Below are 24,917 nucleotides of genomic sequence, written 5' to 3' on the forward strand. Positions count from 1 at the left end.
ACCCACTGTGTAGAAAATAATCTCTACAAGAAATGATTCTGCACTGTTCCATTAGCGAGACGGGCGAAAAAAAAATATGCAGGACGAAAACTTTTAGAAGTTTGTTTGCATTTATTTTCATATTAAACAGTGTAATTATAAACATTTCATTAAATTACACTAAGCATGATCAATATGAAGTAAAAATATTTAAAATCTACAGGTCTTAAAGGACAGAATGAATTCACATCTGCTTCTGCGTCTTAATTTAACCGCTTTTAGTCGACGACTGATATGTTCCTCTGATTCAACTCAGCTTGAAGTTACAAAATGAAACCTCCTATTGATAACGCAGTTATTACATCTTTTCCCTCCCCCCACATTTACAAACAGAGAAAAAAAAATCAGAATCCATATATACACATTGGAACATCTCAACATTAAGTTACATTTCTCAAATGTGCAAGATTAAGCAAATGTATACTGTGGTCAAAATAAAAAGAAATCCTTAAATATGTGTTCAAGTTTAACTGAGGAGCAGGCTGCTGGTTTAACAGAAGGTAGTGATGACTGGTATGGTGCCGTCAGGAGAGGTGGAGGTCAACTACTGTAAAGACTTAAAGTACTGTACAGCTGTTCACAAGTGACAAATATTTAAGGTGGTTTTAAGAAATAGGCGGTATAACCTACAGTTCCAAATGTAATCGTTGTAAATGAAGACAGGGCAGAAAATTGTTAGTTTTGTTTGTATTGATCGTACAAATTACATACAGCAAATGAATGCTTTTAAAGAGGGTATTGCCATTTTTGACACAATGTAGAAAAAAAAGAAAGAAAGGCAATTAACTACATCCATAACAACTTATAACAGCAGCCATATTTTTTCCATTTGTTCTAGTAGTGTCGCCAAAGAACAACCGCCGCAATCACCGGATCGTCCTATGAACACGTTAAGGAAATTCATTGCACGTTTGTTTACAAACAACTCAATTTCGACGCCATTTTCAAAATAGAGATTTCTCGCGTTATCTAAAAAGAAAGACGGAAAAAATAGTTTCCACATCTACCGGCTTGACGAGTGATTTGAGATATCCGTAGTGACGGAAAAACGGAGGAAGAGGAAGCCGACGTCGCGGAATCAACAGGCACCATGATTAGACCCGGCGACGACGAAACAACTTCCTGCATGTTTCAATTGAAATAAAGCTTTACAAAGAAAAAAAAAGTTAATCAGCAACACGTTCCTCTTCCCAACTGTTCCACAGTTGAACCTCCCCTTCATTAAGACTGATAATTAATAATAATAGTAATAACGCCGTCAGCTTACTGCAAGTGTTCCTTACACAGAGGAACTTACAGTGTGTCACCTCTACAGGTCGTTCGGTGCATCTGCAGTCCTCGTCCTTTTAATTCAAATACTGCTACAGAAGGATTAACCGCAGAATGTCATCTCCAATAAGGAGAATCACTAAACTCCACTGGAAGATAGAAGAAAAAATAAAATCAAAGGCAACCACTGAAATAATTGCACAACATGAAGGAGAGAACCAAAAAAAATGCTAAAACATTGTTAAATATTACATTTTAGTTTTATAATTGTAGTTCTGCTGAGATCAACGAGCTTATTTCTGTTTGGTTGTAGTGATTATTTGCCAGCTCAGATCTAATTTATTAATTTGAAATATTTTTGGTGAGAGCAGGCAACAAAAAGAAACAGACACACATTTGGAATGTGCATGATAAGTCTATAAAGCAGCACATTTGTCTTTTTTTTTCTTTCTTTTTTTTTAATTGCACTCGACTGAAATTATACCACTGGAAGAGCTGGACAGTTCCTGTGGCTCAGGCCGGGACTGGGACCCGTCCGAATGTCTGAAATCGGCTGCAAATCTGTTTTTAAGTCAAATCGCCAACTCTTCTGAGAACGGTTCTGCCGGAGGCAAGTGCTCCACAAACTGTCCTCATACCAACATTACCCAAAAAAAGGACGGGCGTAGCTTAATTCCTCAGTAGTGTTACAGATAACGGTTCCTTCGTTCGTCGCCTTAGTCTTTTTCTCCATCTTCACTGCTTCCTGTTGGGAAAGAAACAATGGATGATCTCACAAGAAACATCCTTCAGAAATCCTGAACATGCAGAGTTCTGTGTTCAAAAAAGCCAACACAAGCTCCCATTTCTTACCAGCGCCACTGTGAAGCTTTACAAATGATGTGACCATTACTCTAATTCAGGAATACATTCGTCAAAAGAAGTCAGAATGTGAGAAATGTAAATGAACTTTTATATTAAGATATGCAAATTATTTTGTCTTGCACCTCGCCTTTACTCCTTTGGACATCAAATACACTCTTAAGATTATCATAGAAATATTATGCATCCAAATATTGTTTTAAAGGAAATCTTTGAACCATTATTACCTTCTGTCCTCAACTTCCATAGATATTCATTCACCTTCTAAACGTACAACACTCTAAATTATGGTTTTAGTAATATTTTTGAAGAAAAACATTTCAATTAGGTTTTTTTTTTTTTTTTGCAACCTGGAACTTTTGCAAGAGTAATATCCAAGTCTGGAAATGTCAAAAATCAGTAACAATTACTTTGATCAGGCTCAACAAAAAAAACCTAAAAAAAATAAATAAATAAAATAAACCACACATTTAAGCTCAAATTTACAGTAGTTGAATTTAAATAGTGGAAGACAATGAAAAAATAAAAAAAATAAATAAAAGACTTTTTGAAGGAATGGCATTATAAAATGGAACAAAAATAACTGTCAAATCAGACAACAGTGTCATGTGAGGTTATTGAAATGTAGAAGGGACACAGATTTTTCTATTTAGGCATATGAGAGCATACAGATTTGTGTGTATATATAACATATGTATATATAACACAAGGAATTATTGCATTCAAAACTAATTGACTTGATTGCTTAGACAGGAAAGGGGCATGCAGTAAATATATCACGCTACTGTAATGCTTGGATTTATTTATTTTTTTTAATTGAAAGGAAAAAGATATTAGTGTGATTGACAAGTACAATAATTGATTATATGCAATCATCTTAATTGCTAAAGAAAACAACTTGATTAGGACTGAAAGGACTGATTAAGTAATAGATTGATTAATCAAATCACTCGTGAAAAACTGATTATAGAAATAATCGTCAACTAATTTAGTAATCGGTTAATAGTTACCTGGAGTATACAGACTCCAAGAACGCACATTTGCTGAAAGAACAGTCAGAGCAGTAAATAAGTCAAAACTGTATAAAAAGATGCATACATTTTCAATTTAAAAAAAACAAAACTTCTCATTTACTAACTCAAAACTAAACAGATTAGTAGACAGCAGTGTTTTTAGCATCAGTTGCTACAATGAATTGCAATCACTTGTTTATGTGCATGTTTTAATGTATGTTTAACGTTGTCTGAAAAAGGCTCAAGTGGTTAAATGAAAAACCTGCAGAATGTGCCAATTTTTTAAATAGAATTGAATGTCAGAATATTAGATTATTAAAATTGTTAATTCTGATTAATATTAAGTGTAATGGATGGGAAAAAGTGTAATATTTTAGGTGTTTTAATTTGTGAAAGATTTAGAGATTGACTATGTATTAATTAATCAAATATGTAGTCGATTGACTAACTAATAGTAAAAGACTTGTATATAAAATTAATGACTGAGAAAAGTCTTCAGCAATTGCTGAACTGTGTTTAGCAGGTTAGCACCTGGACACTGCACTTGCCTCCTTGTTCGATGTCGGAGTCGGTGAGATGCGTCAGGGAGAAGCTGGCGATGTTTGCCGGTGAAATGGAGAAACGGGAGTAGGTGGAGGAGCTGCTCCAGCTCGGCTGCGGCATCCGTCCCACTGATGGGGGAGTAGAGGACACGTCCTTGGAGACGGGGTCTTTGTCAATCTTGGAGAGGAAGGCAGGTCCGGGTGAGGAGAAGTCATCGTCCCACTCAAAACCACCACCTGAGAGACGTTACAGAACACGTTAACAGATTGGATTTCTGTTCTCGGTAACAGTGAATATCAGCCGGGGATTTTCGCCTCACCCTCTTCATCTGTTGAACTTTCAGAGTTAGCAAAGCGGTTCAGGTAGCTGGTTGTGGACAAGGGGCTGCTGAGCTCTGGGGACTGATTGCTCAAACCAGACAAGTGGTCTCCCAGTTCCTTAGTGGGCGTCTCCTGCAATGCAACAGGTTAGAGAACAATTAGTAGGACACAAAGGAGTGCTCCATATCTATTGGAATCTCTGTACAAGAAGTATGACTGGCTTAAACTGTTCTAGCTTTTTGTAGTAACATTAAAAATGCACAGAAATTTGTAGGAAAAAAGTACTTTGAATCTGAGAACATTTGTTCAGGGAATGTAAAAAAAAAAAAAAAAAAAAAGAAAAATTGCAAAATTAAATTTAAGTCGACATTGCCTGGTCAAAGAGGTAGACTGTGACGTCATCGAAGAACGACACCGCTCTCCTGGAGTTCTCTGCATTGCACCTGGAAGCAAACAAGGAAGATGGAGCTTCGATGTTCAGGTTTGTTGGTTTCAGCAGGCTCTTCAGGTTCTTGCCGCTGGTGTCCTCCGACACAATAATGGGCACGGCGTGCACGGCTTCATCCTCGCTGTCCTCGCTGGAGCTGTGCAGCTGATACGCGCGCATTTCGTCATCTGAGTCTTCGCTGTTCTCATCCTCCTCGTCGGCGTCGACGCCGTCTTCCTGTCCCTCTAAACCCGGACCGTCACGCCTGCCCAGGTAGCGCCCCTCCATGTCAGGCTCTTTGATTTTATGACCGTCGTAGGCGTAGGTTCTGGTCAGTTTAGCGTGAACAGCGCCCTCCAGTGTTGGCTTTATGACGGTATCGGATGGGACAGGGGCGGTTTCCAGACCTTCTGTCAGACTCGGTGTTTCAGGAAACGAGTCCTGGTAATGATGTGTTTTCATTTCTTTTCCATTGTGAGCCTCTGCCACTTCACTTCTTAGTTCCTCTCCAATCTCTGAAGTCACCTCTCGATGCAGATCCTCAACGCCAACAGGTACAGAGGAATCTTCTTGGGAAAATAAAGCATCAATATCTCTTTCCTTGTAAGCTTCCAGCGTCTGACCTTCAGAGTTTTTCATCCATGTGACTTCTGTAGAACTTCCTGCAGTCGACTCCTCTGCCTTTTTCTCTGGTTCTGATTCATTATCCGAGAAGTAGGCGGAGTCTCTGTAGTTGCTAGCGGTGAGTGGTTCTTCTGCAGGATCTCCATGGTCTGGCTGGTGATCCTCACTTGGATCCACACCACGAGTTTCGAGCATAGCCTCAGCTTCAGAGATGACTATTTTGGGAGGAACCAAACTGATAGGAGCACCAAGCTCTTCCGACTCTTCTTCGATGGAAACGCCAACGCCATTTTTCACAGGGGAGCAGTCTGCAACATTAGGCTGCGAGTTCCATTCAGGAGACTCCAGGTTCTCTGTCTCATAGCCACTGTCTGATATTTTGTACGGAGGCTGAAGTTTATTTTGGGAGATTTGAGCCTTCAGCTCCTCCGCCTGCTCCACCAGCCGATGAATGTCGAGAGAGTCGAGAGAATCTGGTGTTTCGGCTGAATTGTCCACCGTTGGGACGGTGGTGGACATGCTGTCTTCCAATAAACTATCCTGGCTTATCTGATCCAAAGAAGGACCGGATACGAGGAGAGAGGATCTAATGAGTGGATGTCCGTTAGTTTCCAGGAAAGACTCCTCCTGATCAGACAAATTTGTTTCCAGGTCTAGATCCGTGTCCTCAATCAGCTCACTCAGAAGGTCGTTACTTGTTAGGTCATCGTTCTGTCCATTTTCAGAAGGGATTGTTTGAACTTGGAGATTTTCAGGTATTCCAGATCCCATGACCTTTGAGACATCGGGTTCATCTTCAAGGCTGGGGATTTTGGCATCTGTGGACAAAGAGCCTGTAGTGGCACTGTCAGAGAAAAACGGGATATGGCCATCCATATTGTTAGTGATGTGCTCAAACCTCTGTGAGGTAGAATTGAAACCGGAGTCTGCAGTCCTGTCTGAGGACTGGAGCAGAGTGAGGTCTTCAGTGGAAGAACCATTCCTGACTGGCACCTGTCTGTCTGTTTTATCATCTGCAACCACTGTAATGGAAGGCACCAGAGTTTCATTTTCTATCAAAAACGGCCCCAAGTTGGTGCTTGGAGAGTCTAAAAAGTCCCCTCTTGAGGCTGTGCTACTTGTTGCAGGTCTCAAATGTGCATCTGCTGTGTTTAAGCTGTCTAAAGTCTCAAGGTTGTCCCAGGAGTTCATCTTGAATGTTTCCTCGGGTTCATGGACAATGCCGGGCAAGAGAAAGTTCTGCGGTGGATTCGAGAAGCTCGAGTCCTCTTTCATCAGGTTCTGTTCTCTGAGAAACACAAAATTATCAGCTAGTTTTTCAGTATCCAGACGCTTCCTTGCATCCATGTTCTCCTGCTCTCCTTCCTTAGTAACCGGCAGGTGACAGGAGTCCGCCTCCTCTAAAAAATAGCTCGGATTTGGGTTCACATCTTCGACTTCCAAAGATTCATCAAGAAAAGGGTTCCCACTGCGCTCCGGGAGCTCCAGAAAGTTCTGCCTACAGGAGGGAGAGTCTTCGTGCTTTGACCCCTCTTCAGTGAAAATGTTGGTGTGGTATGGACTGTCGTTTTCTAGAGAAGACCAGATGTGGCTGTCTGGTAAATATGAATCCTTTGAGTCGATGCTTTGGTGGAAAAAATCAGCATCTGTGCTCGATTCGTCCAGACGGACATCTTGAAGTACAACAAAATCTTTCTGGTTAGAAGTAAAGCCCATGTCCTGTGCTGCGTTCTCAACGTCCCCGTCAGCGCTCTCACCTTGCTCCTCAAGCTGAATATAGTATTCATTCCCGTTTGATGATTTCTGGGAATCAAACACTGGGACAATCCCAGGAACTCCTAATGCAGAGTTCCCACTTTCAGCTCCTCTTGCCCTGGGTAGAGGATCGGGGAAATGGGCCTGGATGTCCTCCCTCGAAACAGGGAAGAACATGCTCTGGTAGTTTAAGGTAGTGTCCATGCCTGCTCGGCCGTGGCTGCTGTCGTAGTGGTCATGCTTGGCTGCTTCCCAAACATACTCGAAGCTGAGACCTTTGCTTGTTTCTGTAATGGTTAAAACTTCATCTATCTCTTGTCGCAAAGCATCGTCAGCAAACTGGTCCAGGATCGGGAAAGAGGAGTGGTTAACAGTCTGTCGGGTGATGGGGTTAGGCTTCAGTGCATCCCAGCGTTGCTCGAAATCTTCCTCCATGTCTTTCTGGCCTTGCATTCGCAGATAGATTAGCAAACGGTGCACTTCCTCGGCTGTGGCCCGCTTCTCAGGGGAGAGCCAGCAGAACTGCAACACCTCATACCTGCAGGTACAAAAAACAAATAAATCATTTAGACTTTCTCCTAACTTTATAGCTCTTTTTCTACTCTATTTGGGAGTAAAATCTCTAAGACAATGGCTGAAAAGTCTCACCATCTGTCAGAGTAGGGAAGCTCTAGTTGCGGTTTGAACAGTTTGACTTGTTGCTCCTTGATTACATGATGTAGAACCTCCCGGTTAGACAGGTGTGGGTACGGCTGCGCAGCATTCTCAAAAAGCTCCCATAATGTTACCCCCAAGGCCCTGCAAACATGGGAAGAGCAGCAGCTACTGTTAGCCTCATAAAACACACCAGCTGCTCAGCAAATTACATGAGCAATAAACAACAAATGCATCTAAATTAATGATGCTACATAAAAACACTGGTAATTATTGGAAACATTTCCAACTGGAGCAGTATTTTAACGACACATTATCGCTGTGACGGGAAAGGAAAAACCAAGTTAATTTTTAATACAATACTATGTAGAACAAAGTATTATCTGCCAATTGTACTTTGACTCACATGTTTGCAACACTTAAATGACATCAAAAGGATCAAAAGAAGTCATGTGGTCTTTCTCAGGTTATATATCCAAACTGGTATACAGTATTTTTATTTATTTATTTACCAGGGTTGCAAATCTTACATAGGTTTGACTGATGTTAGAAAATCTTGCAATGTCGATAATAAAGGTTAATATTGCAATAAAGACATCAGCTGCTTTATATGTCTATTTTTCTTGTTCCTCTCTTACATCCAGCGATGATAACACTAGGAATAAAGTAGCAAATAATTACTAAATTTCAAACAGTCCTTTGTGATATAAATATTGCACAAACTGATATATAGGTTCCTCTATAACTCAGAAGAATGTCTTTGGCAACAAAGAGGTGATCAACTCATTATCATGCAGATGTTTTTTTTTTGGACTCGTCAAGTTGTTTTATGGTTAGCAGATGTGTGTACCTACCACACATTGCTGGCCTTGGTCTGCTCCATCGTAATCACACCCCCATGGCGCTCCGCCACCAGTTCAGGAGCCAGCCACCGCAGTGGTGAAAACACATCATCCTCTGTGATGATGTAATCCTCCTGCAGAAACGGGATTGTTTTAAACGTGGTGTCATACAGCTATGGATAAGAACCTAAATGAAAAGCATAATAAAGAGCAGAAATTTAGCAACTGTTGAGGCAGTACACCCTGCCTGACATTGCTTCTCTGTTTTCTTACAGAAATAGATTCGCTGGGTGACCTTCCCTCATGAGTATTAAATTCAGACAGCATAACTGCTGGCTAAGCTGTATTTCAGGAATGCAGTAGATCCAACTGCTGAGGACATATGCAGCACGTCAAGTTACAGAGAGGACAATCTGAATTCTGCGATGAAATGTATCCCGTGTCTGATCAAAGGGGACATTTGTTTTGTCTCAGACTGAATGCAGTTATTTTCTGTACGCTCGCCTGGGTAAAAATAGCAGAGATTGAGATTCTTCTTCAGCATGAAACTGAGACAGGTTTTGATGTAGTCATGACAGCGATTTAGCTATGAGTAAAACACAAAAACTAAACCAAAGAACAACTGGTCAACATTCTGATAATCAGATCACCTTCTAAGAACTAAGAACATTAAGATCATCAGACTCAAACCTATTAAATATACCGAGAGTCAGAAGTAAACACGGAGAAGCAGCCTTTAGTTTTTATGCTCCAACACTATGGAATAAACTTCCTGCTCATTGTAAGTCTGCGCCTACCTTGAGTTCATTTAAAACAAGGTTAAAAACCTTTTATTTGAAGTTGTCTCTTCTTAAATTTTTAATCCCCACTCATTTACTATAATTACAATTTTAATGTTTACTTTGTCTATATTTTCTTTATTTTTTTATTTATTTTTTTCTTCTAACAGTATGTATTCCTTATTTTTCTTGTACAAGCACTTTGTGTTGTCTTTGGCTGAAAGGTGCTATATAAATAAAGTTGCCTTGCCTTGCCTTCTAATAGGACCCACCAAAAAAAAAAAAAAAAACGTGTTTTTGGTATTGTATAGAGCACAATATCAGGAACTACCTACAAATAACTTCTAAATATTTGACAACAGAATACAAGTGTACAAATATTGAAACTTGGCAAAAACAAAAAAATATCACAAATATGGCCGGACCAGTATTTTAGGTCCAGCACATAGGTCGGTCACCCAATGAATCTGAGTTATTCCTAAAAATCTAGAGATATTTCATCCTTTCCAATAACATTCGGAGCAAACAAAACTGTATTTGCTGTTGCATCTCCTTTTCCGGTTTGGTTTTGTGACCTGCTCTGCGTTTTGTTCAGACAGCTGTTTGTGTAAAGGACAGCTGCGCAGAGAGCAGCTGGAACGTCGGTTGTTAAATTTTATGATGTTCAAATTCAAGCACTGAGTTCATGAAGGATAGGAACTTTTTGAAGACATTTTGTCCTTACACAAACTGTTCTGAAATATCGCATGATGAATTAAAAAAAGTCATATTAAAACAGAAAGTAAAAATGCTAGCATTAGCCTAGCATTTTTTCAAACAACTGTGAGAAAATGTAATTTGGAGGAGAAACATCAGTATATGTCAACTCAGATATAAGATATACTCAGATATAAATTTAGGACTAAAGCTGTGTGTTTTTATTCGGCATTTTCACCCTTTTTCGTCCTGAGTTTTCGCAGTACATTTTGACCGACCTTTAGAAACTACTGCTGGGACTTTAAAAAAAAAAAAATCTGCCACTGTCGAGGAAAGTCCTAAACATCACTGGTGACTGGGACACAGTGACAAAAATAATGTAAACCATGCATTATAGAGGAAATATAGTGTTTTATGTAACTACATATTAGAGTTTGGAAGAAGATCTTTATACAGCATATTTGGGACTGAATTTTAGCTTGTCGTGACAACATCCTCATTTGTGAGGAATACTAATAATAAACTGCATACGATCATAAACTCAAACTTTAGATAAGCAAAGATTATATTGCAAACAGTACTAAAAAAATCCAAGTGAACGTGTGAAAGCTATGTTTCTGTGAAAAGGAATGCCATTAGTTATCATTAGATTAAAAAAAAACAAAGTGCAGATTATTACAGTAATTATGCACAGATGATAACAAACCATGAATAATGTCCTTACTTTATATCTGTAGGGTCCGATCCCATAGTCTCCCACTTTAACAGTAAGATCTGAGGTCAAGTAGCAGTTCCTTAGGGCCAAATCACTGTGAGAACACAAAAAAACATTAAAAATTTACTAAGATCAATCTCACTTTCCTTTAAGTGTCAGTTTTATACAAGGTTGGCTCATCTGCTTGTAAGAGATTACCACAGAATGGATCAAGAGGGGCATCTCTCAAGAATCACAAATGATTAAGGCGCCCACAGGAATTTAGTAAAAGTGGCTTCTGATTTTCCACATTCTTCTCATTAAACTCTTACAGGAGCTTTTTTTTGGCTTCGCCACAGGATGTTGTTTCTGGAGAACTTTTGTTGCTCTGCCAGGAGAGGGCATCAAGCTCCGGGGTTCTGCACATTAAGCATTCATTCACAGAGAATCCAGAGGCAGGCTCCTGTTTCTCTCTGCCCCACCAGCGTTCTTGGTACACGGAGTCCTTTTTAAACCACCCAATGACAGACGCTGTGGACACCAATATCCTTGTGCGTACAAGCTTAGCCTAGCTAACCCCTAGTCCTACTGACACCTCTGAAAAGATAGATGAAGATGTATTTTGAAGCAGGTCTGTCCTCTGCTGTAGGTTAACGTGTCAACATGATAGTAACACAGTAAGGAGGGAAACAAGTTCAATATTTCACCCCTACAAGGCCATTATTTGGTGAAGAGGCGATCACTTCTATACCCATAAGGTATCTGTGGACTCATTTCAAAACCCTTCAACACACAGGTTCAGAAATTCTTGGGTCACTCAAATCACTTCTTTAAAAATAATATTAACCAAGTGGCACATTCTGAAAGAAAATTGTCAGTTCAGATGAGAATTTATAAAATTAAAAAAAGTTAAAGATGCCATCTTTTAAAACCGCAACATTAAACAGAGTGTAAAGACAACATAGCATGAAAGAAATTACTACAAAACAAATTTTTACACATACATTCCTTGTAAATAATTTGATGGGATTAGCAGTTGAGTTGAAAAGTCACTTTAAATTATGTCTAAAAACAAGTTTTATGGAATAAAATATCTCCCCATTCACGCAACACCCGACAATGCTTTCATGTAAAAACAAAACGCTCATATGTGCATCCGACTAGATGCAAGAAAATCAAGATAAAAATTCAACTGTTTGTGAATAAAAGCAATTATTTTACCTCGTCAAGTCATGTCATATTTATAGTTTTAAGAAGCTATTTCCAAAAGATCTGAGTTGAAAAAATTCCAATAAAGAAAACAAAACATTCCAGTAAAAAAACAATTATTTTGAACAAAACAAAATGATTTCATTATTTCAATCTAAAGTTTCAGAGATTCCCTTTGAACTGAGCCAAATTTAAAGTTTCAGTTGGATCATTTGAGCCAAACATGGTGACTTCTAGCTGGAAAAAAACCCAGGATGATGACGTACAAATGTCAAAGTTGAAGTTAGAAATAGCAGCTGAAAAAACTAGCAGGTGACATCGTGCTGCCTTCTCTTGTGTAAAGATTATTTTTGGGGGAGAAATGTTTTTACTGCAGGTGGAAGAGTTCTTGGCACTGGATAAATACGTTTAAGAATATTAGTCCTATTGAATTTAATGTATGTTGCCAAAGAGAAGAAAATCTATTGATTTATAAGAGATCCCACAGAAATGTACACTTAAAAAATGTTACATTTTAAAGTTTCCAAAAAGGAATTTATTAAAGACACAAGCTGCTGATTGAGTTCTGCTTTTTTGCACCTCCATTCTTATCCCTGCATAGCAAAGCTGAGATTTCAGCCTGGGACATCGGCCCACACAGCACTTGTCCCGAGGGGTTTTGTGTCTGTGTTGCTGCACCAATGCTACCCTCTTATATACAGTTTCATCAAGCAGTACACCGTGTCCTTTTTTAGTTCGCATAATGAGTTAGTTTTTTTTTTTTTTTACATTTTGAGTTGAACCTGTCAAAGAACCATTTTCACCAGTGAAAATGAAACGAGTCAACACTGAGGAAATCGTGTAGACCTCTCTGTGAGTTGTAACAAGGATTAAACCACAACGCCCAATATGAGGATATCCCTTTACATCCAAAGAGCAAAATCATCATATCCCTCTGGCAGCGGACAGCTGACACTGTGGCAATGCATTGGAGCTGTGTAATTGGAACTCTTAAAGCTTATTCTGAGCATGCAAAATAGAGCTGATGAGCTGAGCATCGTATGTTAGCCCCACCCCGCGATCCCCGAGTTCTTAACGTCTCCCTGCACCCCTGCTACCAGGGGCGGGGGGGCGGGCTATCCAACCACTGCTGGCTGTGGTAAAATGAAAACGAAACGCAGCCGCTCTGCTGTACAAACCTTTTTTGGAGAACACCGGTACTCCTGAGACTGGTTGGACAGACAGCGTGCAAGTAAAACTGACTGTTGGTCTACGTCTTCATAATCATTTCCAGCAACTTTATGACTGTGTACTTACCACATGACACTTTAAATACCTTGTAAAATTTATCATTTTAGAAATCAAAGAAGCAAAACTTACTGATTAGGTAAATATTAATATATTTCAATTTTGTTCTTTTCAAAGCTCTCAAAATAAAAGTGAATAATCACAATCTTTAAAAACTACAAAACAATGCTTACACAGCTGCTGTCATTGACAAAGTAAGCAATACCCTAAACAGTGGCTGCACAACAAACACATTGCTTAGCTTAGCGGATCAAAACTGTGCACGGTTAATTAAGTGTTGCAGTTCTGAAGTGCTACCTGTGCAGGAAGTTGTGTTTGTGAAGGTGAGTGACACCAGCAGCAATTTCGCAGGCCATCCTCTGCAGCTGCAGCAACTCAGCATTTCTGAACGTCCAATCCTGCTGAGATAGATAGCTTCGCAAATCCCCCTGCAGCAACAAGCAAAGACACACACAAAGCACAGTTAACCCATTCAAAGCAAACAACTGACCGGAAAGAGAAATATTCTGTAAATGATTTAAAAAAAAGCAAGCGGTGCCAATAAAATGCAATGTGCAGACGTTGCCACAAAGGGGCAGTAAACTCCCCCCTTCTTGTCTTTTCAGCACTTCTCACAGCCTACTGTGACAGCCAAATAAGGGTAACACAATTCAATGCTTCTCAGTGCTGTGTCACAGATTTATAAATAAGAGTGTCTTGGCCAGATCAAGAAATGACTGTGTGCTCATCTCTTCTGAGCAATTATTCACCATTAATACAATAAACTGGAAATATTCACATTTGAAATGATTTCGAAAATTGACCCTGCAGTTTGTCGAAGCGGCGTGACGACAGAGCTGTGACACGTCAATCATGAGGTGCACCGGGAACAAATAGTTAACCTCTGGGCAGTGTGCCAAAGAGCCAGTAAATCTGACTTTCAACAAGAGCTCAGCCCCAGCCTCATAACACATCTGTGTCTGTCATTTATCAAAGTATAAGAGAAAGTGACTGCCAAATTGTCAATGTTTTATTGTGTAAACTCTTTGACAATTCATTTGGAAAGTCCTGGTAAAATGCGCAAAACAATTCTCTTAAATTTAAGAGAAATACTATTAAATTAGCAAAAACATGTAAATATCTTTTCTGTTATGGTTTACATGCTTCTTTTGCCACAAGCTGTCTCTTTACAAGTTCCTTTAAAAATCAGTCATATTAGCTCAGTTCTTTAAATTATTTTAGTTAACTTCACAATTACACACTTCCTTTTGTTGGTCTGATATACAACTCTAATAAAACACATTGAATTACAACATGACAAAAGTGAAAAATTGTATGTACACTTTTGCTTGGCACTGTATACAGAGAAGATCCAGCAGGGCTCTAAAGCTGCATTCAAAGTACAGGTTATGAAGTTTGTGTTCCAGGAAATATGCTATGAGCAAAACAATAACAGCACAAGACTGTACTAATTTCAATTATAGCTTAGCTGCTACAGCATCAAGTTAAAAAATGAACATAAAAATAAATTCCAGGTATTTTCTGAGGCAACACAGGATGCTATTTTGGAGACTTGAAGGCATTTTAGAAATTACAGTAAACCTATTTTCAGTGTCAATCAGAAGGTCAGTTTTGAAATGGTGACTAATTCAATAATACCCCAAGATAAAGGACAATTAGAGATTCGCTGAATAATCAGCAGTTAGTGGACTTGAGTTAATTAGAAACTGAAAAATCTATTTAAATCAAATATGTAGCCCTATGAGGTTCTGCAAACAACATTCTTTGGTGTGGCAGTTGTTACAGAGTGAAAATATGCCTTAAAATTGCTTAGAAATAAAGTATGTAGAAGATGTTTAAACACCAACTGCTTCTTTAAAGATGTTGAGAAATTTCTGCATGGTATTCAGGCTGCTAAAGAATGAGAGTAAAATTACTAACTGACAGCAGAGAGGCAGAAGATATTACAACTCTCTTTTTTTGTAATCCTTTTGATCTTCAAGCCTCCATCTGGTATAGAACCTGCTGGTAGCATTTTGTAAATCCCCAGGAGTTAAGGTAAGGACCTCAAAGGAATACACAGAAACTGATATTTTAGTAATCATATTTCTTTAGACTGTACTAATCGCTTTTGAATAGCATTGAAAAGAGTCAAGTTGATAATTATTACCATTTTCAAGTTGTAAAACATTGTTTAAAGCCGCTGCTCTCTTACACGTGTGAGGGGATTGCTTCTTTTCTAATCTTTTTGTTTTGCATATCGTTCCCTGGCTTTTTTGACTACAGAAGACAGCCTAACTTTTAACATCATGTTTTATTGATAATGATAAACTGTGTTGACAACTTTTAAAAGCCAAACTCGGGTGCTGCTTGCCTCATGGCATGAAACACGGAGGCATTTTTGTCAAACATCCCGACTCCTGGCCACACATTTAAGACTATTACATTTTTAAATTTTTAAAGACTTAATAGTCTCAAATATCAATTGACATCACATGATATTTTAGAGCCCGCAGCAACAGTTGCTTGATGTATTTTGATGTCCAAATGCTTTGAGTTTGGGTCACCCAGCATGGTCAATGCAGAACAGAAAAAAAAACCCACCATCAATCTACTGCTTGACAGAGGAAACATCACACTCGATTGGTTTTCAGTATTCAACTTGTTCACAACACAGCTGTAGGGTCAAATTTCATGTTTGGACATCTTGATGATGACTGATGCAGCCTTAAGCAGTGAGAAGACAAATTTGCCTTAAACACTATCAAAGACCTTCAGCTCTTTATGTTCGGTGGTAACTGAATTCATTTAAAGAAAGAAAATATGCAGGGTATAATTCCAGCTCCATCTTGAAGCACTCAAAAATCTTTACCCAGCGAGGGATAACGAGTATGCACATCACTCAGTTGTGCTACCCTCACACATTATCACCCTCAACATACAGGACCTACTCCTCCTCTCCCTAATGACTTGTGGCAAGATATTCACCTTGACTTATTTCCATGTGCTGTCAGAGGGATTACTGGAGCTGGCTGAGAAAGACCACAATGCCAGAACTTCTGCCAAGTGTGGGTAGCTGACAATACCCCAGCCCAAATAAGATGACGCAACCCCTGGCCAGACAAATTCAACTGGACTCAGCTTAAGTCGTTAAACAAGTTGGAGAAATGAGAACAAGAAAAAAACAGACATCTGATTGTATTAATTTAGCAGACTAAACAGCCAGTATGCAACCCAACAAATGCTGACAATAGAGCAAACGAATGGGATGTTGATCTCCCCTTCAAAAAAAGCTACGTTTTGGAGCCAAAATGTAGCTTTTACAAAAATAAAAAAAAGAGAAATATGCGAATTTTGTAATCATTACTCCACGTTTCTTTAGCTACATCTTCGTTTTCTTAAGAATTCATTCAACAGCTGCCAACGACCATAAAGGGTTGGCCATAAAAATGCACAAACACAGCAACTGGTGGAGCTGACACTAGAGGAGTGTAAATGGAGCCTGTTGCTTTACTGGGTGAGGTGGGAATGTGAGAAGTCCAGGGCTTACTGTAACTATGTAACTGGCTGAAGGAAGGGATTGGAGAGGGAAGGGAAGGGCACTCCCCCAAGTTTGTTCAGGCTGTGTTGTGCACTCAGTGAAAGACATAAGCAAATGGCCATGAGGACCAATGAGTGAAATCAGTGTGTACAGTAGGTGGGAGGTCCAATTTGAGATTAATATGTTAAGCCTTTAATCTACATGGTCCAAAACGGCAGTCACTTCTGAGAATTTGAACAGTCTTTATTATTACTCAAGCTTGGCTAATTGGAGAAAATGCTTCAGTATGTATATATAATATATATATATATATATATATATATATATATATATATATATATATATATATATATATATATAAAGCATTGGACAAAAGTAATCACATTTTTTGTGTGATTACAAAAGTAATTACACAAAAAATCTAAAGACAAATCTAAAAAATAAACCCAACAAAACAACTACTTCAATTAAAAAATGCATATTTATCTGGATTTTATCTCATTGGGTTGCTTTTCTTCTTTAGTAGCTAATTTATGTGTTATGAGCAGAAAGCACATCTTCACTCACCATTTCACAAAACTCAAACACAAGCAGGAAGGGAATGGCCTCAACGCACTGTCCGAGGCACTGGAGGATGTTTGGATGCTGCAGCACTCTGAAAACAACCACCAAACAAAAAGGATTTAAAAAAAAAGTCTCATTAATAAGGCTAGAAAGAAATGAACAAAGAAAGAAGCTGTGCAGATTTATTTTGTGTTTTTAAATGTGATAAAATATCGTGCAATGTGTAGAAGAAAAGGCAGAGGGTGCTGCCAACACTGATATTACTGTTCAAAATATGGACAAAAAAACAACATAATCTGTAGTTTAGTATTTAAAATTAAAAAGAATGATAATTTGTCATGATTGCTTTGAGTTTATAACAGTGCATTTACTGAAACTTCTTGCATATGCTTTCCATTTTTTAAAAAAAGGGTCTGATCCTGCGATTTAAAAATTAATTCAAGAATTCAGTAGCAAAATGTCATATTTATGAAAAATCAATCAATTTTCAAGGGGTATGTATGATTATCTTTAGCCTCTAAATAATTATCTTACTTAGCCTGTGAGTAGTAAGTACATCTGGCATGCATAAAAGATCTTTGAGTGTGGAGGAGTTTGTTGAAGTAGCAGCTTCCCCTCTGTTTTGATACAACTTGTTTATGATTGGACAATTATTATTTCTTAGCTTAGATTAAAGCTAAGAAACAGTGATGAATACTTAAAAGAAAGGCGATCATTTAATTTCACAAATCGTCAATTTGTCTTCAACATCGCAGATTTTTTTTTTAGATCAAGTGAACATGCTATATTAAACTTTATTAAAAGTGAAATTATTTTTGTTAATCAACAATGTGACCACTTTGAATAAAAATGACCTAATAAAAGAAACAAAAAAACAACAACAAAGAATACAAAACCATTCGCACATAAAAAAAAAAAACAACAAAAATAAATTTTGTTTAAAATGACTACTTCATTCATTTACCTGTATGGATCCCCCTGCTGCAAAAAGTCATTTTGCTCCTTAGCGCTGGCATTTGCTTTCAACTCCTTTACCACCACTCTGGCTCCCCCAGGGTCTGTGTATATTTCACTCAATAGGACCTGACAGCAAATAAACACAAGCTAAATAATTAGGGGTCCTGTGAAACGAGCAAACATCAACTGAGAACATCTAAATTTTATTTCCTGTATTACCCAGCTCCCTACTAAATATATTAATCACCAATTAGCATGAAAAATGCTGCCTTCACAAAAATAAGAAAAACAGCAACATAAAATGCTAAGTTCAAACTTGTAAAACAACAAAAAAAACATCTTACCTGACCAAACCAGCCATTTCCAATCTCCTGGATGTAACTCAAACTGTGGCGCCCTACTTTGAAACCACTTGACGATTCTGAAACACCAAATTAAAACCAAATCAAAACTGACTGTACACAAGTTTTGCTTGTAATAGGCTACTTAAAAATGTTCATGTAAATCTGTTGAGAAATATGTTTTCAAAAGGGTTGACAAAGTCTAAGTAGGTGTAATGTCAAAAATTTGACCCTGCTTGGTCAGTATTTGTTTTTGTTTATTGCTAATTGCTGAACTGCTAATCGGACCTGTAATGCTGGCCAGAGGCTGCAGATGTGGGGGTCCTGGCAGTGGCACAGGAGACACAGCAAGGGTGTAAACCTCAGCTGGAGACTGCATAGAAGGCGTGTCCTCTGCTGGCGGAGTGAAGTCGATCTCATCATCAAAGTGGTCCTCAAACTCCTGCGTCAATAAAAAGGAGAATTTAAATGTTTGACATAAGATTTTTCAACGCATCACAAATGTACAGTTAACATCGTTGGCAACAAATGACAGTTAATTCACAAACATTGTAATCGTCATGTTAAGTTTACACTGGAGCAGGAGGAATTGTGCTCCTCTGACAACCTACCAGCCGCCTCTCTCACCTTGAAGTCGATCTCTCTTTCCTTGCAGCAGGTCACACAGTTTACTAGCACCACCACCAGAGCCACCAGCACAACTAATGACACAATCAAGGGCAGGTAGAGAGACAAGGGCAACGTGTCCCCTGTGTGTCCATCTGAAATGACAAAAATGGATAAAAGAAATGAAAAAATAAATAAATTTTTGGCTGTAATAAAAAAAAATAAAAATAAAAAAAAACAGAGCATCAAGCAGCAGTTTTCATCTAAATCTATCCACAACAAAGGTTTGCTGAAGACAAACAAAAATAGACTGATCATCTGATCACGAAACTGCTGCAGCTTCGCCACCCAATGACACGTAAAAAAGCAATGTCAAACCAAAACACTGTGCAACGCAACATATTTATATTTCTAAGTGCACTTTATGCACAAACATAAGAACTGTCAAGCTTTTAGTCCTGACCATCCAGCGATAAGTTCAGAGACATTCGGAGAGACAGTTGTGGGGGTGTCCACAGGCCCATCAGCAGCTGATGGTGCAGCAGCGGTGACAGCAGGTGTGGGGTTTCTCGAGCGAGGATGCTGCTGGCCTAGCAATTCGACTGGCAGCTTTAACAACAGCCTTTCAGCCCACCCGCTGCACTTCTCAGCCTCAAGACTGAAGCCGGCCCACATCACAAAAACCAGCCTTCCATTTTAGCACAACTGGTAAAAGAAATTTCCGCATTTATACACCAGTGGAGAATCTCAAAATACAACAAAAAACTCGTTTTATGATATATGCCTTGGAAGACTAGTAGCTGTTACAGAGGTTTGCAGTATTTATTGTGAATATTGTATGTTTAGCTACATCTCTGCAAATAGAATGTATGTATTTGATTGGAAATTTTTAGGTCTGATAGACCAACACAAAGTAGGAGAGAACTGAAAGAAAACTATACAAATAGAAACCTGGGAAGTGTGGCTGATTATTACCAGTAGAGTCTGAAATGCAAGTCTGGACTTTGATTAAGCCAGAAATGACCAATTCATTCTTCACTCTTAGTCCCAATTCTTTTCTAGACAAACAGATATTCTGCAAGGTTTCATTCATTTACCCATGAAATCCTCTACTTTTCTTTAAAAAGAAAAAGTAACATTTGTTTGTTTGTAAATATTTCCTATTTAGTAAACATAAACAAAAAAAGGCAATTTAAAAGATGGGATCGCTGTCTATTACTTTAAAATATTCTGTAGATGTTCAACCAAAATGTTTACTTGGAAAGTATTTCAAAATGTAAAAAAATTTTCATTTCCTATTTGAGATACAATTATTCAAAATGCAATTATTGTTGCTCAATTACTTTAATTTAAGAATTAAAAATTGCAAAGAGAAAAAAAAGCGAATTAGCTCATGTTATGGTTTAGTTTTAAATTTTGTGTAAATACTGATACTGTAAAGTGAGTGTATTTAACTTTGTACTATGAACTTCTAAATTATAAAGCATTAATATTTACATGAATGGAAAACCGTTTAGAACAGACCCATCCTTTCACGTGTTTGCTACATCCCATGGCTACAGAACATGGGATTTTAATGTGGTTTGTGTGTGTGTGTGTGTGTGTGTGTGTGTGTGTGTGTGTGTGTGTGTGTGTGTGTGTGTGTGTGTGTGTGTGTGTGTGTGTGTGTGTGTGTATATGTGTATTTTTTATTTATTTTTTATTCGATTGGTCATGTGTAATATTCCAATATTCTAAGAAGCTGTAACTGGGACTGTTACCTAAAACTAATAATCCTCATGAATCACAGACAAGCGCATGCTTGTATATGACACGGTTTCCGGTTTCACTTTTTCAATAGCATGACTGTAAAGAATTACTATTTCAACATCTTTGCTAGACTCAAACAACTTTAACATCATAATGAAAAGCAGGTCAGCTCGAACGTTAAAAAGAAAAAAAATGTTATAAGCATAGGAATTATTGGATTACACTGAACCTGTTGAACAAGATTGTAACATGGACACTATGTGAATACTGGATTATAAAAACAAATGCATACAATTTTTAAATGGCTATTTAATGTCACAAAGGGTTACATTCAAAACAACTTAGTGGAAAAATTGCCTTAATTGGAGGAAAGGTTTCAGTGAAAACACCCTGTTGTGTCTTCCAGCATAGCAACAAGTGACTAGGAAGTCCAGGACCCCCAGAGATGCTACAGCAGCAGTCAACAGGAGCCGGGTCGCTGCCCCTCCACATGGGATCAGTTCTTCTTTATTAGGTTTTATTTGAGTCATGGGTTCCTATCACGACTTGGCAGAGTTCTCAGGCAAGGCGTTTTTTCTAGGACCAACACAGTAGGGAGATGTCTTGTCTTATTTCAGCTGTACTGCATATTTCAGTAGTGATTCTCACGGAGGAGAAGCTGACCCATTTTTTTTAACAGCCTTTTTTTTTTTGTACTAGTGGATAATAAAAAAAATGAAACGATGTCTACAGAGAGCAGCAAACAGCACTGTCTGACTGGTTCAGGACTTGTCAGTCTGGGATCATCTGCATAAATCAAAAGCAAAGCCTGGGTACCAGAGTTAGCCAGGTAAATAATTTCTTGAAAGTTACTTTTTCAAATATTTTTCATGCTTCTGTTGCTCAGAAAAGAAGCATTCACTTCAAACAAAGTGAATGGCAGAAACCTGGTCAGCTTGTGGTGATGTCAACATCAAATTGACTCTGAACCGTCCAAAACAATGCCCTGGAAGCAAGCTAACAGACAGACAGGCCTGTACTGAAACAAACCTCCCTGACTGACTGGTGATCAAGCAACAAGGAATCCAGCCAACATTCCCTTTGGTAAACATGTCAGCATGATCTGGCTTCACACCAAAAAGGCACAAAAATCTATAACTGTACTTTTCCTTGTCACTAAGGCAATATATTTGCTAAGGAATACCTAAGCCAGTATTTCTTATTATTTTTAAGTACATCCACATCCATGTTTTTCAGCTAAATTTGAACTGTAACAATGAAGAATTGTGGACTTGTACCATTTAATTTATGCACTGGTTGATGTAGGCCAAACAGGAGTGGCAAGGCACAGGTTGTGGGTGATAAAACTATAAACTGTGGGCTCATACTGCAGCCTTTCTTTCCTGTATGCTACATTATAACTGAGCAAACAACACTGTTGCTAATCATTGATAGGGGCTGATAAGATTAGAAAATCTTGCAGTTACACATTACAGGTTCACCGTTTAACATTTTCACATTTAGATTTTTTTAATGCGGTATTCTGAGAAACTGTAGGGAATGGCACTGTGGAAAAATAACCAATGCAATTTAGAAAACCCTGAAATTACTTCCTGAAACTAGGCTCATGGGATTCTGAAGATGACCTGTGATTTTTAATCCATTTGACTTATCCTTTGAACATTCAAATCACTATAAAATCTGCAAAAGTTCACAAGTTTTGGATAGATTGTAACTTGAAAAGGAGTGTCAAGCGAATTAACACATGAAGAGATAGCAAATTAACACAGGAAGAGAAAGCAAAACATTGTATTTCATAAATAATTTAATTGACAACAGTCATATGATCTGACTCATGAAAAGACATGTGATGCAGGTAAACTATGTCAGTGCTATAAAAGTTGAAGTGATTATTCTGGAAAGAGTTTTACCAGGCTGGTAGGCAATCATCAACTCAACTCTGCAATAACTCTAGAAAAACGGGTCAGGATATAGGAACATGGAATTGCTTAATAGTGCACCCCAAAAAAATTAAGTGCGCTCCAGAATGATTTTGGATGACAAAGATCTAAATTTAGGAAAGCGTGTAAAAGATTTTAATTTTCAGAATTTTCACACAATTTTCAAATTGTGCTCCTTCAACAAATCAGTATCATCATAAATACACTGATCATTTTTATTAACATGTTGTCTAAATTCACCAGGTTTGAAGCCCATGAACATCAACAAAGAATGACTCTCCTCTATTTTGATGTCATTACTAACCTTTGCTAAAGCTGTGTTTAGTTGTTTGTATTTTGGGTCTTTTCACCTTCAGTTTTGTGTTCATTTAGTGAAATGTAAGCTCAGTCCACTAGAGACCACCTGACCAGTGGAATATTCCACTTCTTCACCTTTGAAAATAACCCTTTTGCTTTCACAGTATTCTTAGTTTGCACCATAATTCAACTGTATAATAAAGCACCCAACTATTAGTGATGGGTTACCATCTTCACATTATTGTGCAATTCAAAGGCAAGGCAAAACACACAAACTGTGATCAAACTGTGCTGTCTCCTCAAAAACAGCTTTCTATCTGCAATTGCAGGAAGCAGCTTCAAGGGTTTCTTTTTACATTTCAAGTACAAATAAGCATATAATTCACTGCCTCATATGATTTCATTCCACTTTAACATTGCAAAGCTCATCTGTAAAGTCTAAGCTGCCCACACAGTGTTAAGATGAGAAGATATTTTTGAAAGAACAACACAAAAAGTCCGTTAATGTTTTAAAACTCATATAAGACAGCAATTTACTGGTGCAACACATTAGTGAATGCTTCACTAGCCCACAAAAGGTCCAGATCGGATCTAAATTTCAAAATAATGTATGCATTCATTTCGTATATGCTGTAATATCTGGTTTGTAAGAAAAATGTCAGCAGGATGTATTTTGTTTCAACACAGACTGATGTCTTAAGGTTGAAGAGCATACAATATATAGTACCAATGAAATCTCTTGAGTAGCCATTACAAATCATTTAAAACACCATGGCTGTTTTAAATGTCAATCTTATTTGCTCTTTCACGTTGACTTGAATGTGTGATAAACTGCTATTGAAATGTTAACATACTGGACAAGATCTTTTAAGAAGTTCCCTCACAATAAAGCGACTCCTTGTTAAATGGGTAGCAGAGGTAAAAATAACCAATTTGTTTATGATTAGCTTCTCAGGAGGTCAGTTAGCAGGGTCGTGACTTTCACTTGGCTGTGTCGTTCTCGTCCTAATTTTGTTTAAATATTCACGGGTTTGTTCAACCACCGAGTAAAATGGGTTCTCTTTTAAACTATTATCCACACAATGCCTAACAATCTTCACAAATTACAGGAGAACAGTTATGCTGGCGTTAGCTTTCTAGTTGATCATTAGCAGCAGGTACTCATTCCAGAAAGTGTTAGCTGGCAGACGTGTTTACGTATAAATACAAAGTAAACAAAACCATATACCGTTTATTTGTTAATAAACTCGTCTTCAGATGCCTTACCTGTTTTGCGAGTTTCCCGAATTGGGAAAGCTTCAGAGAACCAACATCCAGACAGAAAAATCCAGGTAGCCAGCAATAACACAGACCCATGGCGTCTCTCCATCATCCAAGTTTAGCCAACGAAATGTTAGCCAACTGAAACTGTCCTAAATAAACGGCTGATATAATACCGAATTACGTGATTTAAACATTGATTACCAATTTGCTGTCAGTGTAAGCTACACATAAAAGCACATTTTGGGGCTGTTTTAGACAGATGCTACTCGCCGGGCTAACTAGCTTGAGCTAGCATGTCGAGGCTAGGAGTTTCAGCTGACGACAGCAAACGCAACTCCGACATGAAGCGTTCCGTTGTCCATAGAGACCAAAAACAGCGGCCACTTTTCGCGAACTGTCATATTTGATGAAAACGTCCAAGCGTCATTTACATAAACGTAATCTCAGAAAAAAATAAATCAACAGCCCCTCGGTATCATGAAACACCTCTCCCCCAAAGCGCCATGTTCCTGTACATCACAAAAAAGGGGCGTAAAAATCCATATGACGAGCAGTTACATACACCAATCAAAACGAAGAATGCATTTAGCTTGTACTTGTGTGGCCAATCAGCGTGCAGTTTTCTTGTCAATCAAGTGAATTCACTGATTTGTGTCAAAGCAGAGGAA

The 24,917-nt window shown here is 38.2% G+C and overlaps 1 protein-coding gene across 2 annotated transcripts; it reads right to left on the reverse strand.

Annotated features, from left to right (window-relative positions):
- Nucleotides 1–91: 91 nt before the first annotated feature.
- Nucleotides 92–24,770, reverse strand: lmtk2 (lemur tyrosine kinase 2). Of its 2 annotated transcripts, XM_055035823.1 has the most exons (15): nucleotides 24,253–24,770; nucleotides 19,022–19,155; nucleotides 18,683–18,836; nucleotides 18,398–18,474; nucleotides 18,061–18,179; nucleotides 17,100–17,187; nucleotides 13,310–13,440; nucleotides 10,547–10,631; nucleotides 8,360–8,481; nucleotides 7,500–7,649; nucleotides 4,419–7,389; nucleotides 4,045–4,177; nucleotides 3,731–3,961; nucleotides 3,180–3,212; nucleotides 92–2,053 (listed from the first exon to the last, which is right to left on the reverse strand). In XM_055035823.1, exons 1-15 carry the CDS (start codon nucleotides 24,356–24,358, stop codon nucleotides 2,025–2,027), a joined length of 4,563 nt encoding a protein of 1,520 aa, XP_054891798.1. In that variant the 5' UTR covers nucleotides 24,359–24,770; the 3' UTR covers nucleotides 92–2,024. The 2 variants fall into 2 exon arrangements, with proteins under 2 accessions (XP_054891798.1, XP_054891799.1); XM_055035824.1 differs by lacking the exon at nucleotides 3,180–3,212.
- Between the last annotated feature and the right edge of the window lie 147 nt (nucleotides 24,771–24,917).

This window comes from Poeciliopsis prolifica, unplaced genomic scaffold, assembly GCF_027474105.1.
Source record: "Poeciliopsis prolifica strain line A6 unplaced genomic scaffold, Auburn_PproV2 SCAFFOLD010, whole genome shotgun sequence".
NCBI lineage: Eukaryota > Metazoa > Chordata > Actinopteri > Cyprinodontiformes > Poeciliidae > Poeciliopsis > Poeciliopsis prolifica.

Bases quoted from the DNA above. Each gene is read 5' to 3' on its own strand.
- lmtk2 (XM_055035823.1), bottom strand. From the start codon at position 24,358: ATGATGGAGAGACGCCATGGGTCTGTGTTATTGCTGGCTACCTGGATT. The intron at 8,482-10,546 runs GTAAGGACATTA...CCGTTTCTGCAG, and splicing joins TCGGACCCTACAGATATAAA to GAGGATTACATCATCACAGA. The intron at 2,054-3,179 runs GTAACTATTAAC...CTTTCCCAACAG, and splicing joins TTGGAGTCTGTATACTCCAG to GAAGCAGTGAAGATGGAGAA.